The following is an 18282-nucleotide window of genomic DNA, read 5'->3' on the forward strand; positions in this document are numbered from 1 at the left end:
GCATTCCAACAGCTAGCTCAGATACTAAGTTATCCCAAGAAGAATTCTATTTCTATGCACATACCTTATTATATATAATTGGATTCCATCTGGCTGAAGGTGGATAGCACAAGATAACTCTCTTACTGCCTTTTTCAATTTGTGCAACTGTTGAGTGATAAACAGAAACTTAGCTCTTAATAATACTGATTGCTTCCTTTCTGATAGTTATTCCCTCCCACCCTTCAATACAGAAATTTTGCAGGAATCTCTCCTAATACACGTGTTTCTTAAGAATCATCAAAGCAAGTGGGATACAGAGAAGTTAAAAAAAAAATTTATGAAGCAAAGTCTTTTGTTTTTTTTTAAATTATCTTTAAGTTTGAAGAATGATTACACAGATCCACAAATATATAGTTTTAAATAAATATGATTATATCATATATTCTAGTTTGGTTTTCCTTTTTGTTTAGCTTTTCAGTTTTTCTCCCTCAACCATAACACCTTTTACACCAAACTTTACTCATGTTAATAAACTAGCTTGCAAAGGAATGTAAAATAAAAAGTAAAAGTCAATTCCACTTAAAAATAAGAGAGGAAAAACAAGCTTGCACTTACTGAGTAAAATGAATGAATAAAACAAAATACAACAATGATGAAAAAGATATCTGTTTAAAATCAATATACAATGAAAAGTAAACAATGATTCTTTCCTTAATACTGGTTACAGAGCATAATCTGAATTTATACAAATTTTTACAAACATTGGGGAAATTACAAAAGGCGGAACTAAACACATCCCAGCAAAATGAAGCTGGGACAACAAACGACTCCTCTTACTATGCTGACGTGGTGATCAAAACATTTGTGCATGGAAGTAGACAATACCTGTGAAAATGGTACAAAGTGTTTGGAGGAAATAGTGGGTGGAGTCAAAAGAGGGAATTCAAAAGGAGGGAGTTTGAGATGTTTTTAAATAAATTTAAGAATTACTGTGGAACTTCAGGCCTGCTGCTTCTCAAGCTAACCCTGATCAGGTTGGTGTAATTAATAAACCACCTTGTCATATGCCTGCATTGCTCCACCTGGTTCCAATCACACATATCTATGCATTGAGGACACCCTGACTGGGAATGATGGAAGCTCACTCTTTGGTCTTTACAAGCTTTCCTGGGGTTGGACTTCACCAGGTAGCATTAGATTGGATTTACCCTGGAGCCTAAACCCACACTGTAGGCATATGTATTCTTCTATATACATACACAGGGTTTGGTTTGTCATTGTTTTATCTACATGGGATCATACTGTATACACTTTAAAGTCTTCTAAATCTTGTTCTAGAATATCTCTTGGAAATCCCTCCAAATCACCTGGCATAATTCTAACCATTCTTTTTATTGACTATATAATACTCTATAGTGTGAATACAACATAATTTATTCAACCATTACTGTGAAGAGGTTTTTGTCTCCTCAGAACAATGAGTCTTTGAATATATGTGTTTACACCTTGATATTATGCTAGTGCTTTGGTTTCTAAATACGCTCGGAGGAAATTCCAACTTCCCCATAAGGCCTCAGCTCCATCAACAGGGAGTGAAGCAAAAGGGCCACACACAATCCCCACCCCTTCCCAACAGGGATCAAAAGCAAACCTGCCCTGGGGACAATACCAAAATGGCCCCAGGGTCTTCTGCTTCCATCATCAGGAAGGTAAGGACTTAGTCACACTGCATCCTGAGATGAAGACAATGAGAACAGAGCCTCTAGCAAACTCCCAATGGACATGCAGTGTGAGCAAGAAATGAACCTTTGCTACTTTAAGATGGTGATTTTGAAGTTTTATTTGTTGTTGTTGTTTTCCACAGCATAACAGGCTATCCTGACTGAAACCAATGTGAAGAGAGGACTTGTAGGAGACGAGGGCAGAAAGGTAACAAGGAGCCAGTTCACATGAGCTCTTGTAGGTCTTTGGCTTTTGCAAGATTTGGCTTTTATTCTGAGCACAAAGGGAAGCTATTGAAGGGTTCCAGGCAAAGAAGTGAAATAATCTGATTTATGTTTTAACAGAATCACTATGCTGCTGTTTTGAAAACCCATCAAAAAGGAATAAAGAACAGAAGCAAGAAGACCAGGAGGCTACTGCAATAACCCTGGTGAGAAATCAGTGTCTTGGACAGGACGGTCAGTGATGGAGCAGTAGAAGGGAGTATCTATTTTGAAAGGTAGACACAACAGCTAACAGTCTTTATCTCTGGAAAGTCCAAGTTGGTTGGAGTCAGAGAGAGCTCTTATTATTTACTACATTGTTTGAATTTTACACTAAGGATATATTATTTTTTTAATTTAAATAACTTGTAAATTTTAAACAAAATTTAAAGGAAAGTGTGAATGATTTGGACCCCATTCTATGCACAGATCCCATTCTATGAACTCACCATTCACTCACTCCTCATACACACACACAAAATTGATGGACTCTAAAATGTTAACAGTAGTTATCTCTAGAGAATGAAATAATGGATGGTTTTTAATGTATTTTTATTTGCATACATATATTACATGTGGTAAATATACATTGCTTTTGTAATAAGAAAAAAACAAGCATTATTTAAAAAAAAAAAAAAGAAAGACAAAAATTCACACCTAATCAGGAGAGGATTTTTAAGTGGGTAATTATAGTTATAATTATACCCACCCGTTATAGATCAATATATCTATCTAATATGTATTGTTTATAAATGGATTAGGCTCTGTAATTAGCTGAAAAAGAATACATTGATATATTTTAAATTACATTGAACAAATATTCAAAAAATTAAGACTTTTTTAAAAAATCAAAGTTCTCAAACCTTAAATACCTTATGATAGGCTTCTGCTCGACAAATATAGCTTTGAATATACATAGGGTCAAGTCTAATAGCCTCAGAAAAATACCAAGTGGCTTCAATGTAGTTATCCAGGTGTAGCAGATATATGAGGCCAATATTTATATAAGCCAAAATAATGGTTCTAAAAAAAATGAGAAAGCAAAATATTCTTAGACATTTTAATTATTCCAGATGTTCTCCAATTATAAATGAACCTAATGAAATACATACATCAATTTATACAATGTTTTCCTAAAGCAAAATAAATTAGTTAAGTACTTTCTATTAAAAATTATAAACACCTTTATGAAATTCTTAGTTAGGAATAAACATTTGTAGAGTCTGTCCTAGGAACTGATTTCCTGAAGTCTCCTAGACTCTTAGCAATACTTCACTCTTCCTTGACTTAATCTTGACTTATCTTGGATAACAAGCTTAGTTTTCCTCAACTCAAAAGTCTTTGCCTCAAGCTATGTTATATTCGCCAAGAGAAAGGGTGAGGAACAGTGAGAAAGAGCAATGTTCTCGAGGCTTAGGGTTAAAAATCCTCTCCACAGAGGTATTAACCCATTTGCTTTTCTATATCAAATAAAAGTTGTTTTTCTCTCTTAGAATCAAACAATTTTCAATGTAGAAATAACCTTACAAATTATTTGTTCTATGCTTCTATTTCAAAATGAGGAAACTACACATTCTGTATCCCAACTGCACAGAAGCCCTGACCCTTTTACCGACTGCCCACTTTCTGGCTTTCTGCAACTGAAACCCATTTCTTTCTCTTCCTGACTCAAAAATATCCCAAAGAAAACCGCTGTGGCCATTGTGGAGCCATGTTCCATGACTTTTCCCAAGTCAAGTTCAAAGTTTACCTTAAATAAGCTAAGTAAGCAGTCTGCCGGTTGGCACAGAATGGGCATGATTTGTTACTCTTTCTGACACCTCCCATTTTAAAGAATACTTCTTTGGAAAGAAGGGGAATTATTTAATTAAATTCTACTTTTTACAGCCTGGCTTTCTGACTAGTGTATGTAACTTTCAGTCTGTTCCTTCCTGAACCTGTGTTCTAATGGTATTTGCTTTTTTATTTTGCTTTACTAAACAAAATGTAGTCAGAAGTTCTAAATAGAGGATTTCTTCCCACTGAATCGTATATTGTGCCTAGCAACAATATATCAAGCAAATATTTTGCCATTATTTTAAAACTTGATGACAATTTTCCATGAACTTAACTTCAAAAAGTTTTAACCTGGGCATCCCCAAACTGCTCTTAATTACTGGTTGATTTTGCTATCCTTGGATTTAAACTCCTCTCAAACCCATTCAATCTCTAAAGTTTGCAAAAGCATCTGAGGCAAACAGATATTGAGAATAGTTCTTATTTTAGAAGTAATCTTATTTTCAGAGGTAGTATTCTAATTCTAGGATGACTTCATAATTGTCTCATTTTTACAAGGTTATTAATGATGAGGGGAGAAAGCTTTTTCTTTCACCTTGGTATTTTCTTGATTTTATATAAAAGTGAAATCAGTAAGAATAAAAGGGAAAACATACCTTTCTAGAGAAATAACAGCTTCAAAGTCACAAATTGCCAGCAACCAAAGTTTTAGATTCGCATAGAGTATGCCCCGATGTAGAAAACAACTAAGATTCTCATAGCCATCATTTATGAGAGCTTAAAAATAAAGGTACATATCTTATTCAGGTTCTGAACAAACATATCTGAGTTTTATTTTAGCCTATGCCCCTTCCTACTGCTTATTCTTATTTTTTTTTAACATTACATAAAATAAAACATATCTATAATGAGTGTACTTATTTGGTGAGTAAAAAATAGTACTCACATAAAAAAGTGTATTTGTTTATAAGGAACAATGTGACTATGATGGTTCACAATCTCATTAGAGCTGGAAGAAATCCTGGTATTAATCTAGGATAGTCCACTCACTTTACAGATGAAGAGATTAAGGTCCAAAGGGGCCAGGTACAGTGACCATGCAAATCAATGGCAAAGATGGGCCTAGAATCTAACCTCTGATCCACTGCAGTGGATTGCAGTCAGAAAGGCGCCATTGCCCTTGATGGCTTGTTATTATCTGGAAGATAGGAAGGCATCATTACTGGCCAAAGAACAGGTTCTGGTACAAACCCAGACTGGGGCAGACAGCAGAGGTCAGGCTTATACACATAAACCAGGAAGGGCAGCTCAAAGAGGCTACTCCAATTGCAAGCAGACCTTGGAGTTAAGGCAGGCAACTTGACTACGCATATCCCAAAGAACAGAAGCGTGGGGCAAAAATAACCTCCTCTCAGGACTCCAGGTATGTGGCTCTCATCAGTGACCAGTCTAGCAGTCTAGAGGTTATCTCGTGTCTCCTCACTTGCTGATTCCCCCTCAACTTTCAAAAACATGCAATGAATTAGATGAGATTTCTACATTTGATCCACATCACCCAAGCTTCTCAAGCTAAAAAGGGAAAGTTCTGCAAAAAATGTACATAATGTTCACAGCCTGGGACACAAATATGCACAATACTAGATTTTGGGAAGTATTCCTAGTGTAAGCAGGGATCATACAGATTAAGTAATCACTTGAAGGCCATTTGACGGCTCAGTTCACAGTATGACTGTCTAGCAAGGAGAAAAATAGCTGCAGTTGGTTAGTTGGTTGCTCTAGAAAAATAGAAATATTCTTCTTTTTTTTATTTATTTTTTTTTAATTTTTGAATTGTATTTTATTTGTTTATACAGCAGATTCTTATTAGTCATCAATTTTATACACATCAGTGTATACATGTCAATCCCAATCGCCGAATTCATCACACACTACTACCACCACCCCCCCGCCGCTTTCCCCCCTTGGTGTCCATACAAGAAACATTCTTCTTGAGGAAACAAAAATATTAGAATTACTTATCCTCTCTGTGCTTCGGTTTTCTCATCAGTAAAATGGGGATGATAATAGTACCTACCTCATAGCATTATTCTGAAGAGTAATTGAGACACTCCATATATAGCATTTAGAATAGTGCTTGACAAGTAGTGAAATGCCTAATGAATGTTAGATATTATTATTATTATCTTAGAAAAATATATTGAGGGTCCTTTTTGATTGTGAAAGATAAAACTCCTTAGGCTATCCTATAGGAGAAGATTGAGGCTAAAATAAAGCTGGTCTGCTCTGAATAATTAAATAACAAGGATTTGTATTATTGTGATAGCCTAGAAAAGAGCGGGTGAGGAGCCCAAAACTTGGAGAAGAGGGAAATATGAGAAAGCAGCTTTTAGGAAGACCAGGAAGAAAGGGGTTTAGCCAGATGGCAGATGGACAGAGCTGACAGAGACCAATAAAAGATAAACTTACAGAAATAAGGGTATTTAACCTTCAAATTTAAATTATCTGTGCTAACTTTATCCTCTGAACCCTAAAACATTTAGTAACAGATGGTAGCCATGAGCAGTGAATTGGTGAACAAAAATGGAGACTCAATCAGACAGCAGAAATTAGGTACAAAGATTCCAAGAGAATTGAACAGGAATCCTCAGTTCTCTCTTCTAGGAATCCTTGGAAATAGAAGGGAGGGCACTAGACTCCTCTCAGCACATAGGATGGGCTTTGAGTTATTTTATTTGAATATTCATGGGAAGGGTGACCTCAGAAGGCAAATGGATTTAGAGATATCAAGAAACAATCATCTTTTGGAGTTCCCTGGTGGTCTAGCGATTAGGATTCGGCACTTTCACTGCTATGGCCCGGGTTCAATCCCTGGTCAGGGAACTGAAATCCCGCAAGATGCAAAGCACTGCCAACGGAAAAAAAAGGGGAAACAATCATCTTAGATTGCCTCCCTTGAGGAGCTATGTATTCTCTTCCTAAGAGTCTAGTGGTCTCCTTAATCTCTAGATTCTGCCTCACCTAGGATGTTGGGATTCTAGCACTTTGCACCCAGGTGAACAGAGCCATGTTTGGAGTGTTGGACTCTGGCTAGAATTTGCCAGTCAGGATGGGCTAATTTATTCAGCTGGACACTGTTTACTGAGCATTTATTCTATGCCCAGAATTGTGGACATATTCATATACCAAGAATGCACTGGTACAGGGTAAAGTGGAAATGGCCACTTTTAGCTGTTGGCATCCTCTTACTGAGGATTCTCAAAGCCCATTTTTAGTCTAAGGGTTACAAAACTCTGAATTTGACTAATCCATGGGCTGGGTCTATGGAGTAGGACATAGCCCACCAGGAAAAATCACTGCCATTTTAGCAAGATGACTAAGAAATAGGCCTGGATTTCCAGAAATAGCCTCAGAACTTCATATATAGAAAGAGATTTCTTTGATATATTCTCTCTTTGTCACAGTTGTACACACATAAACACACACAAAATCATACACACTAAAAGGGAATATTAGAAACACTTTTAGCTAAATTATTGTAGCTTTAAGTATAAATAAATATATATGCTATATAAATATATATAAGTATATATATATAAATGTATAACAATATACATATTACATTAGTCATCCCACATTAGTATTCCACTCCATGAAAGTGGCTGCTGAACCTCAGATTAAATTCCCATGTATTTGCCATTAAAGGTGAAGTACCTGAAACACTATAATCCTGCAGTGCTCTAAGAGGGTTACTCTTCCTAAATAAGCAGGCTCTGTAATACAATGCTAACCAGTTATTAGGATCTAAGTGAATTGCAATAGAAAGATCTTGAGTTGCTTGCTTATAAAAGTGCCGTTTAAAATATACTCTCCCTCGGTATGTCCTAGAAAAAGAAAAAAATTCATTTTAACATGTACTGCAAAATATAAATTTTCTCTTTTTGGCAAACCTATACAACTAATTTTATATTTGAATAACAACTTGTGATTATTTCTCTTTGCTTCCCAGGAAAGTTTAGTCATAATGTTAATAGCAAAAAGGATATGGACATTTTATAAATAAATATGTAAATATATAATAAAATACTTTATTATTATATGTATAAATAATATATAAATATATAATAAAATACTTTATGCTTATTGATAATATTATATATTAATTATATATATGCTTAATAATTATTATTATATTTCTTACATTTATCAGAGAGGTGTGTCAATAAAATAAATGAGGCACCCAAGATACACTGAAGACACACCCCCAAAAATGGGAGGCTGCTCTATCTGCAAGGGTAAAAGCTATTGCATCAGTTTTATGAGTTGAATTCTATCTCCATTAACTTCTGACTTCAATTTCTAAATTTTCATTGACCTATATCAACTCTGAAAATCTCATCTTTGATCACTTAATAATGTAAAACAAATCAGTTTTTACTGCTAAAAAAAAAAAGACAGTTAAGGAAAAACAGGAAGAATAAGCTAGTAGGTTGCCTGCTCTGAAGAAGTTAAATCCAGGGGGAGGAAAATAGATGTTCAAGAAGGTTATAGTATGAAAACAATGGTAATTTGGAAAAAAGAGTACAGCAAGTAACAGAGGTCTTTCAAAAGCACTAAGCATCCTAAGACTCAGAATATTTTATCATGGAGCAAAATATTTTTTACCCCACATTTAAGAAATGCCTCATATAGTTTCTAATGAATATAAGAATCTTACATTTATTTTTAATAATTTCTGATTGCTAAAGACTATTACTAATTATTTCTAAGTATATATATGATTCTGAACTTAAAATCTTACAGAATAAAACATTACTAATATTTTTTGTAAGATGCCATTAAGTCATGTCAATTCCTCAAACACACTGACTTTTGCATCCATTCCTTCTTTCATTTCTACTGTCTCAGTACTGAAGACCCTCATCAGATCACATCTGGGCTGCCACTTTATTCCATTCTTATCTCTAGAGTGATGAGATTTGATGAACAGATAATAAAGATCACTTTTTTCAAAAACTTTCAACAGCCCCCTATTGACAATGGGATAAGGCTGAATTCTTTAAAAAGGCATATAGGCCTCCCATAAGATAACACCACATTATAACACCTTGAATTAACCTTCTGTTCTTCTCCAACTAATTTGATGCCTTCCTGCAAGTAATCCCCCTTTAAGTCAAGAAGTAGACAACCAGAATAGAACAATAACTAGGAATGAATTTTTAAAGAGCTTCAAAAAAGTTTGCCCTCCCTTCAAATGGCTGCAAGCTGAGATAATTTTAGAAGTAAGTTATTTCAAACTTTCAAAGAACAAAAATTATCCAATCCTAAAGGACACGTTTCTAAGAAAAGAAAAAGATGAAAGACTTAATTCATTTTGAGAAAGTAGACAAATCCTGAAATCAAAATCTGACTATGAAACTAGTGAACAATCTTATTATGAATATAGATGAAAAACTCTTAAAGAAAGTGAAGACAAAGCAAATTCAGTATTGTTTAATAATATTCTATCTAAAAATATATGATGACCAAGAGGCATTTATCCTTCAAAATTAGAAAGCCTATTACCATGAAATTCTTATACGTAGATCATAGGAAAAAAATTTAAACAGGAATAAAGAGATATTCCCTTGAAATAATTAAAGAATAAATGGCTCAAAAATTACAACTGTGATGTTTCTTGGTAAAAGCCAAAGGCATTTTCATTAAGTTCAAAAGATTCTTATTATCACCAACATTATTGTTAAGTTAAAGTTGATGCAATGATAAAATGAGTTGGGAGATTAGAGTAGAGCAAAAGAGGTAGAACAGGGAACTCCAAAACTCCACCTTTCCACAAAAGCAATGAATAAGTGGGTAAACACTGTCAGAAGCAATTAAAGAATTAAGAATCTAATTAAAAACTTAGAACCACCAGGGTAATGCTTAATAAAGGAGGAAAAGCTGCTGAATTTTGGTAAGAGAGCTTTGTGGTGTTCTAACTCACCCTATTGCCCTCCCCAACTTCCCAGACCCATGGTGGCCTTGAAGAAAACAACCTGCATTCCTGATGCAGGTTACTAGTACCAGAGGGAACAATATAAATCTTATTCTCAAAGAACTGTAGCTGTGTAGTTTTGACCTGTCTGGTGGATCACTGAAAGACTGGCTCAAATGTTTCCCTTTGTTTTGACTGCCTTAGAGCTTTCCCAGGGCTGATGTGACTTCCTGGATGGTATTTATCAAAGTCATTTAAAGGCAAATGTATTAGCTGTTGCCACTTGGGGCAAGGGATAACAGTTGGGGCAGGCAATAGTCAAACCAAAAACCCTTGTAAGAAAGAAGGTGGAGAAGGAGATACCAGGGGGATGAGGGCTTTAGAAAGTTTCCGCATATTGTAGGGAATCTAAAAGGCCACCTGCAAACCCAAGGCTGAAAGCATGCACAGAAAAGACCTACGAAGACCCTTAGCTTTCACCTCTGGTTAATTCAGGCTCTGTGCAAGTAGGACATGAAAGCTAAGGCATTGAAGTTGTCTGGATAAGCATTCAAGGAGTGCCCCAAAAGAGAGTCAATCTGCAAAGACTGAGAGAGTTTTTTTGTTTGTTTCGTTGGTTGGTTTCGTTGGAATCTCAGTCAAATCACTAGCTGACCACCAAGTTAACAGAACACAGACTTCAGTGGCCACACATGACAAAGAATACAGACTTACAAAATCTGTTCAGAAAAGTCACTAAACAAACTACATGAACGACAAGAAGCAGCAACAAAAAACACTGGAAGAGGAGGAGGTGAATCTGATATCCAAAGGTGCCACATAATAATATTCAAAGTGACTATTTTTCAACAAAAAATTACAAGTAATGCAAAGGAAGAAGAAAATATGGCCCATTCACAGGATAAAAAGAAAAAAATAGAAACCATCCCTGAGGAAGCCCAGACATTGGACAAAGACTTAAAATCAACTGTCTTAAAATCAACTTAAAAGATTTTAAGTAAACTATCTTTGGGAAACCCATGGCGGTCCAGTGGTTAGGACTCGGTGCTTTCACTGCCAGGGCCCAGGTTTGATCCCTGGTCAGGGAACTAAGATCCTGCAAGCCATTTGGCCCAGCCAAAAACAAAAAACAAAACAAACCAAGAAAACCGACAAAACTATTTTAAATATGTTCATATAGTTAAAAGAAACAGTCAAGAACTAAAGAAAACTAGGAGAATGATGTCTCAACACATAGAGAGTATCAATAAAGATACTGATAGATAGAACTAGATTGATAGATAGAGAAATTACTGAAAAAAAAAGAACCAAATAGAAATTCTGGAGTTGAAAACTACAAAAACGAATGAAAATTCACTAGAGGTTTCAACAACAGATTTGAGAAGGCAAAAGAAAGATTCAGGAAACTTGAAGTAAGGTCAATTCAGATTATCCAGCCTGAGAAGCAGAAAGAAAAAAAGAGTGAAAAAAAAAAAAAAGGCTGAGGGACCTCTGGAACACCATCAAGCATACCAACATATGCATACATTGCAAGTCACAAAAGGAAAGGAAATAATAAAGGAGCAGAAATGACATTTGAAAAAGTAATGGTTGAAAGCTTCCCAAATTTGATGAAAGAAATGAGTCTATACAACCAAGAAGCTCAATGATTCCATGTAGGATAAATTCGAAGAAATCTAGAGACACCTTATAATCAACCTGGTGAAAGCCAGAGACAAAGAAAGAATCTTGAAAGCAGTATGAGAGAAGCAACTCATCATGTACTTGGAATACTCAATAAGATTAATAGCTGATTTCTCATCCAAAATCGTGGCCAGAAAGATCATGACTCACTGAATAGTCTATGAATCATAAACACAATAAGTAAAAAGAAAACCACTCTTAGGCACAATATACCAAAACTGCTGAAATGCAAGGACAATAAGAAGGGCTTCCCTGGTGGCACAGTGGCTAAGAATCTGCCTGCCAATGCAGGGGACACGGGTTCGAGCCCTGGTCCGGGAAGATCCCACATGCCACAGAGCAACTAGGCCCGTGAGCCACAACTACTGAGCCCGCATGCCACAACTACTGAAGCCCACGCTCCTGGAGCCTGTGCTTTGCAACAAGAGAAGCCACTGCAATGAGAAGCCCATGCACCTCAATGAACAGTAGCCCCTGCTTGCCGCAACTAGAGAAAAGCCCTCGCACTGCAATGAAGACCCAATGCAGCCAAAAATAAATAAATAAATAAATAAATAAATAAAAATTTAAGAAACAAAGACAATGAGACAAGTTTAAAAGCAACCAAAGGAAAAAGACACATTACTTTCAAAGGCATTGACTAACCACTGATTTTTTTCACTTAAAAAAAAAAAAGGAATCTATATGACACTGCACTGCAACATGTTCAAAGTGTTCAAAGAAAATAAATGCCAAGGGAGGACCTTCAAGATGGCAGAGGAGTAAGACATAGAGATCACCTTCCTCCCCACAAATACATCAAAAATACATCTACATGTGGAACAACTCCTACAGAACACCTACTGGAAGAAGACCTCAGACTTCCCAAAAGGCAAGAAAATCCCTATGTACCTGCGTAGGGAAAAGAAAAAAAGAAAAAACAGAGACAAAAGAATAGGGACGAGACCCGCACCTCTTGGAGGGAGCTGTGAAGAAGGAAAAGTTTCCACACACTAGGAAGCCTCTTCGCGGGCGGAGACAGGGTGTGGGCAGGGGGGAAACTTCGGAGCCACGGAGGAGAGCGCAGCAACAGGGGTGCAGAGGGCAAAGCGGAGAGACTCCCGCACGGAGGATCAGTGCCGAGCAGCACTCACCAGCCCAAGAGGCTTGTCTGCTCACCCGCCGGGACGGGCGGGGGCTGGGAGCTGAGGCTCGGGCTTCAGAGGTCAGATCCCAGGGAAAGGACTGGGGTTGGCTGCGTGAACACAGCCTGAAGGGAACTAGTGCATCACCGCTAGCTGGGAGAGAATCTGGGAGAAAGTCTGGAAATGCCTAAGAAGCAAGAGACAATTGTTTCAGGGTGCGCGAGGATTGGGGATTCAGAGCATCCCCTAAACGAGCTTCAGAGACGGGCGCGAGCCACGGCTTTCAGCACGGACCCCAGAGACAGGCATGAAACGCTAAGGCTGCTGCTGCCTCCACCAAGAAGCCTGTGTGCAAGCACAGGTCACTATCCACACCTCCCCTCCCGGGAGCCTGTGCAGCCCGCCACTGCCAGGGTCCCGCGATCCAGGGACAATTTCCCCGGCATGCCTCAGGCTGTTGCAATGTCACGCCAGCCTCTGTCGCTGCAGGCTCGCCCGGCATTCTGTACCCCTCCCTCCCCCCGGCCTGAGTGAGACAGAGCCTCCTAGTCAGCCGCTCCTTTAACCCCGTCCTGTCTGGGTGAAGAGAAGACGTCAGAGGGCAATCTACATGCAGAGGCAGGGACAAATCCAAAGCTGAACCCAAGGAGCTGTGAGAACAAAGAAGAGAAAGGAAAATTTCTCCATGCAGCCTCAGGAGCAGCGGATTAAATCTCCACAATCAACTTGATGTACCTGCATCTGTGAAATACCTGAATAGACAACGAATCCTCCCAACATTGAGGCAGTGGACTTTGGGAGCAACTGTGGACTTGGGGTTTGCTATATGTGACTGGCTAGTTTCTGATTTATAAGTTTACCTTAGTTTAAATTTTAGCTCCTGTTATCATTGTTGGATTTGTTTATTGGTTTGGTTGCTCTCTTCTTTTTTTTAAATTACCTTTAAAATTTTTTTATTCTAATATTTTAAAAAATTTTTATTTTAATAACTTTATTTATTTATTCTTTCTTTTTTTTTCTTCTCCCTTTTCTTCTGAGCTGTGTGGCTGACAGCGTCTTGGTGCTCTGGCTGGGTATCAGGCCTGAGCTTCTGAGGTGGGAGAGCTGAGTTCAGGACATTGGACCACCAGAGACCTCCTGGCTCCATGTAATATCGATCAGCAAGAGCTCTCCCAGATATCTCCGTCACAACACTAAGACCCAGCTCCACTCAACAACCAGCAAGCTACAGTGCTGGAGACCCCATAGCAAACAACTAGCAAGACAGGAAGACAACCACACCCATTAGCAGACAGGCTGCCTAAAATCATACTAGAGTCACAGACACCCCAAAACAGACCACGGGACACGGTCCTGCCCACCAGAAAGACTAGATCCAGCCTCATCCACCAGAACACAGGCACCAGTCCCCTCCACCAGGAAATCCACACAACCCACTGAACCAACCTTACCCACTGGGGGCAGACACCAAAAACAATGGGAACTACGAACATGCAGCCTGTGAAAAGGAGACCCCAAACACAGTAAGTTAAGCAAAATGAGAAGACAGAGAAACACACGGCAGATGAAGGAGCAAGGTAAAAACCCACCAGACCAAAAAAATGAAGAGGAAATAGGCAGTCTACCTGAAAAAGAACTCAGAGTAATGATAGTAAAGATGATCCAAAATCTTGGAAATAGAATGGAGAAAATAAAAGAAACATTTAACAAGGACCTAGAAGAACTAAAGAGCCAACAAACAATGATGAACAACACAATAAATAAAATTACAAATTCTCTAGAAGTAATCAATAGCAGAATAACTGAGGCAGAAGAACAGATAAGTGACCTGGAAGATAAAATAGTGGAAATAACTACCACAGAGCAGAATAAAGAAAAGAGAATGAAAAGAATTGAGGACAGTCTCAGAGACTTCTGGGACAACATTAAATGCACCAACATTCAAATTATAGGGGTCCCAGAAGAAGAAAAGAAAAAGAAAGGGACTGAGGAAATATTTGAAGAAATTATACTTGAACACTTCCCTAATATGAGAAAGGAAATAGCCAGTCAAGTCCAGAAAGGGCAGAGAGTCCCATACAGGATAAATCCAAGGAGAAACATGCCAAGATACATATTAATCAAACTATCAAAAATTAAATACACAGAAAAAATATTAAAAGCAGCAAAGGAAAAGCACCAAATACCATACAAGGGAATCCCCATAAGGTTAACACCTGATCTTTCAGCAGAAACTCTGCAGGCCAGAAGGGAGTGGCGGGACATATTTAAAGTGGTGAAGGGGAAAAACCTACAACCAAGATTACTCTACCCAGCAAGGATCTCATTCAGATTCGATGGAGAAATTAAAACCTTTACAGACAAGCAAAAGCTAAGAGAATTCAGCACCACCAAACCAGCTTCACAACAAATGCTAAAGGAACTTCTCTAGGCAGGAAGCACAAGAGAAGGAAAGACCTACAATAACAAACCCAAAACAATTAAGAAAATGGTCATAGGAACATACATATCAATACATACCTTAAATGTAAATGGATTAAATGCTCCAACTAAAAGACATAGACTGGCTGAATGGATACAAAAACAAGACCTGTATACATGCTGTCTACAAGAGACCAACTTCAGACCTAGGGACACATACAGACCAAAAGTGAGGGGACGGAAAAACATATTCCACGCAAATGGAAATCAAAAGAAAGCTGGAGTAGCAATTCTCATATCAGACGAAATAGACTTTGAAGTAAAGACTATTACAAGAGACAAAGAAGGACACTACATAATGATCAAGGGATCAATCCAAGAAGAAGATATAACAATTGTAAATATTTATGCACCCAACATAGGAGCACCTCAATACATTAGACAAATGCTAACAGCCATAAAAGGGGAAATCTACAGTAACACAATAATAGTCGGGGACTTTAACACCCCACATTCACCAATGGACAGATCAACCAAAATGAAAACAAATAAGGAAACACAAGCTTTAAATGACACATTAAAAAGATGGACTTAATTGATATTTATAGGACATTCCATCCAAAAAGAACAGAATACACTTTCTTCTCAAGTGCTCATGGAACATTCTGCAGGATAGATCATATCTTGGGTCACAAATCAAGCCTTGGTAAATTTAAGAAAACTAAAAACATATCAGGTATCTTTTCTGACCACAACGCTATGAGATTTGATATCAATTACAGGAAAAAAAAACTGTAAAAAATACAAACACATGGAGGCTAAACAATACGCTACTAAATAACCAAGAGATCACTGAAGAAATCAAAGAGAAAATAAAAAAATACCTAGAAACAAATGACAATGAAAACACGATGGTCCAAAACCTACGGGATGCAGCAAAAGCAGTTCTAAGAGAGAAGTTTATAGCAATACAATCCTACCTCAAGAAACAAGAAAAATCTCAAATAAACAACCTAACCTTACCCCTAAAGCAATTAGAGAAAGAAGAAGAACAACAACAAAAAACCCCATAGTTAGCAGAAGGAAAGAAATCATAAAGATCAGATCAGAAATAAATGAAAAAGAAATGAAGGAAATGATAGCAAAGATCAATAAATCTAAAAGCTGGTTCTTTGAGAAGATAAACAAAATTGATAAACCATTAGCCAGACTCATCAAGAAACAAAGGGAGAAGACTCAGATCAACAGAATTAGAAATGAAAAAGGAGAAGTAACAACTCACACTGCAGAAATACAAAGGATCATGAGAGATTACTACAAGCAACTATATGCCAATTAAATGGACAACCTGGAAGAAATGGACAAATTCTTAGAAAAGCACAACATTCTGAGACTGAACCAGGAAGAAATAGAAAATATAAACAGACCAATCACAAGCACTGAAATTGAAATTGTGATTAAATATCTTCCAACAAACAAAAGCCCAGGACCAGATGGCTTCACAGGCAAATTCTATCAAACATTTAGAGAAGAGCTAACACCTATCCTTCTCAAACCTTCCAAAATATAGCAGAGGGAGGAACACTCCCAAACTCATTCTACAAGGCCACCATCACCCTGATACCAAAACCAGACAAAGATGTCACAAAGAAAGAAAACTACAGGCCAATATCACTGATGAAAATAGTTGCAAAAATCCTCAACAAAATACTAGCAGACAGAATCCAGCAGCACATTAAAAGGATCATACACCATGTTCAAGTGGGGTTTCTCCTAGGAATGCAAGGATTCTTCAATATATCCAAAGCAATCAATGTGATGCACTATATTAACGAAGTGCAGGATGAAAACCATATGATCACCTCAATAGATGCAGAAAAATCTTTTGACAAAATTCAACACCCATTTATGATAAAAACTCTCCAGAAAGTAGGCATAGAGGGAATTTACCTCAACATAATAAAGGCCCTAACTCACAGCCAACATCATTCTCAATGGTGAAAAACTGAAACCATTTCCACTAAGATCAGGAACAAGAAAAGGTTGTCCACTCTCACCACTATTACTCAACATAGTTTTGGAAGTTTTAGCCACAGCAATCAGAGACAAAAAAGAAATAAAAGGAACCCAAATCAGAAAAGAAGAAGTAAAACTGTCACTGTTTCCAGATGACATGATACTATACATAGAGAATACTGAAGATGCTACCAGAAAACTACTAGAACTAATCAATGAATTTGGTAAAGTAGCGGGATACAAAATTAATGCACAGAAATCTCTTGCATTCCTATGTACTAATGATGAAAACTCTGAAAGAGAAATTAAGGACACACTCCCATTTACTGCTGCAACAAAAAGAATAAAATACCTAGGAATAAACCTACCTAAGGAGACAAAAGACTTGCATGCAGAAAACTATAAGACATTGATGAAAGAAATTAAAGATGATGCAAACAGATGGAGAGATATACCATGTTCTTGGTTTGGAAGAATCAACATTGTGAAAATGACTATACTACCCAAAGCAATCTACAGATTCAACACAATCCCTATCAGACTACCAATGGCATTTTTCGCAGAACTAGAACAAAAAATTTCACAATTTGTATGGAAACACAAAAGACCGCGAAGAGCCAAAGCAATCTTGAGAAAGAAAAACAGACCTGGAGGAATCAGGCTCCCAGACTTCAGACTACATTCCAAAGCTACAGTAATCAAGACAGTATGGTACTGGCACAGAAAGAGAAATATTGATCAAGGGAACAGGATAGAAAGCCCAGAGATAAACCCAGGCATCTATGGTCAACTTTTCTTTGATAAAGGAGGGAAGAATATACAATGGAGAAAAGACAGCCTCTTCAATAAGTGGTGCTGGGAAAGCTGGACAGCTCCATGTTAAAGAATGAAATTAGAACACTCCCTAACACCATACACAAAAGTAAACTCAAAATGGATTAAAGACTTAAATGTAAGGCCAAACACTATACAACTCTTAGAGGAAAACATAGGCAGAACACTCTATGACATAAATCACAGCAAGATCCTTTTTGATCCACCTCCTAGAGAAATGGAAATTAAAAAAAAAACAAACAAATGGGACTTAATTAAACTTAAAGCTTTTGCACAGCAAAGGAAACCATAAACAAGATGAAAAGACAACCCTCGAAATGGGAGAAAATATTTGCAAACAAAGCAACTGACAAAGGATTAATCTCCAAAATATACAAGCAGCTCATGCAGCTCAATATCAAAAAAACAAACAACCCAATCCAAACATGGGCAGAAGACCTAAATAGACATTTCTGCAAAGAAGATATATAGATTGCCAACAAACACATGA

At 37.3% G+C, this 18282-nt stretch overlaps 1 protein-coding gene across 1 annotated transcript in view; it reads right to left on the minus strand.

The window, feature by feature from the left end:
• The window catches only part of TTC6 (tetratricopeptide repeat domain 6), a 205300-nt gene that overhangs the window by 35529 nt on the left and 151489 nt on the right, over positions 1–18282 (minus strand). The window contains exons 15-18 of the mRNA XM_068532443.1: positions 7455–7624; positions 4400–4520; positions 2840–2990; positions 65–147 (exon numbers count right to left, since the gene is read on the minus strand). Coding sequence (XP_068388544.1) covers positions 65–147; positions 2840–2990; positions 4400–4520; positions 7455–7624 — 525 coding nt within the window. The remainder of the gene's footprint in view (positions 1–64; positions 148–2839; positions 2991–4399; positions 4521–7454; positions 7625–18282) is intronic.

The sequence above is a fragment of the Eschrichtius robustus genome, chromosome 1, assembly GCF_028021215.1.
Source record: "Eschrichtius robustus isolate mEscRob2 chromosome 1, mEscRob2.pri, whole genome shotgun sequence".
Lineage (NCBI taxonomy): Eukaryota > Metazoa > Chordata > Mammalia > Artiodactyla > Eschrichtiidae > Eschrichtius > Eschrichtius robustus.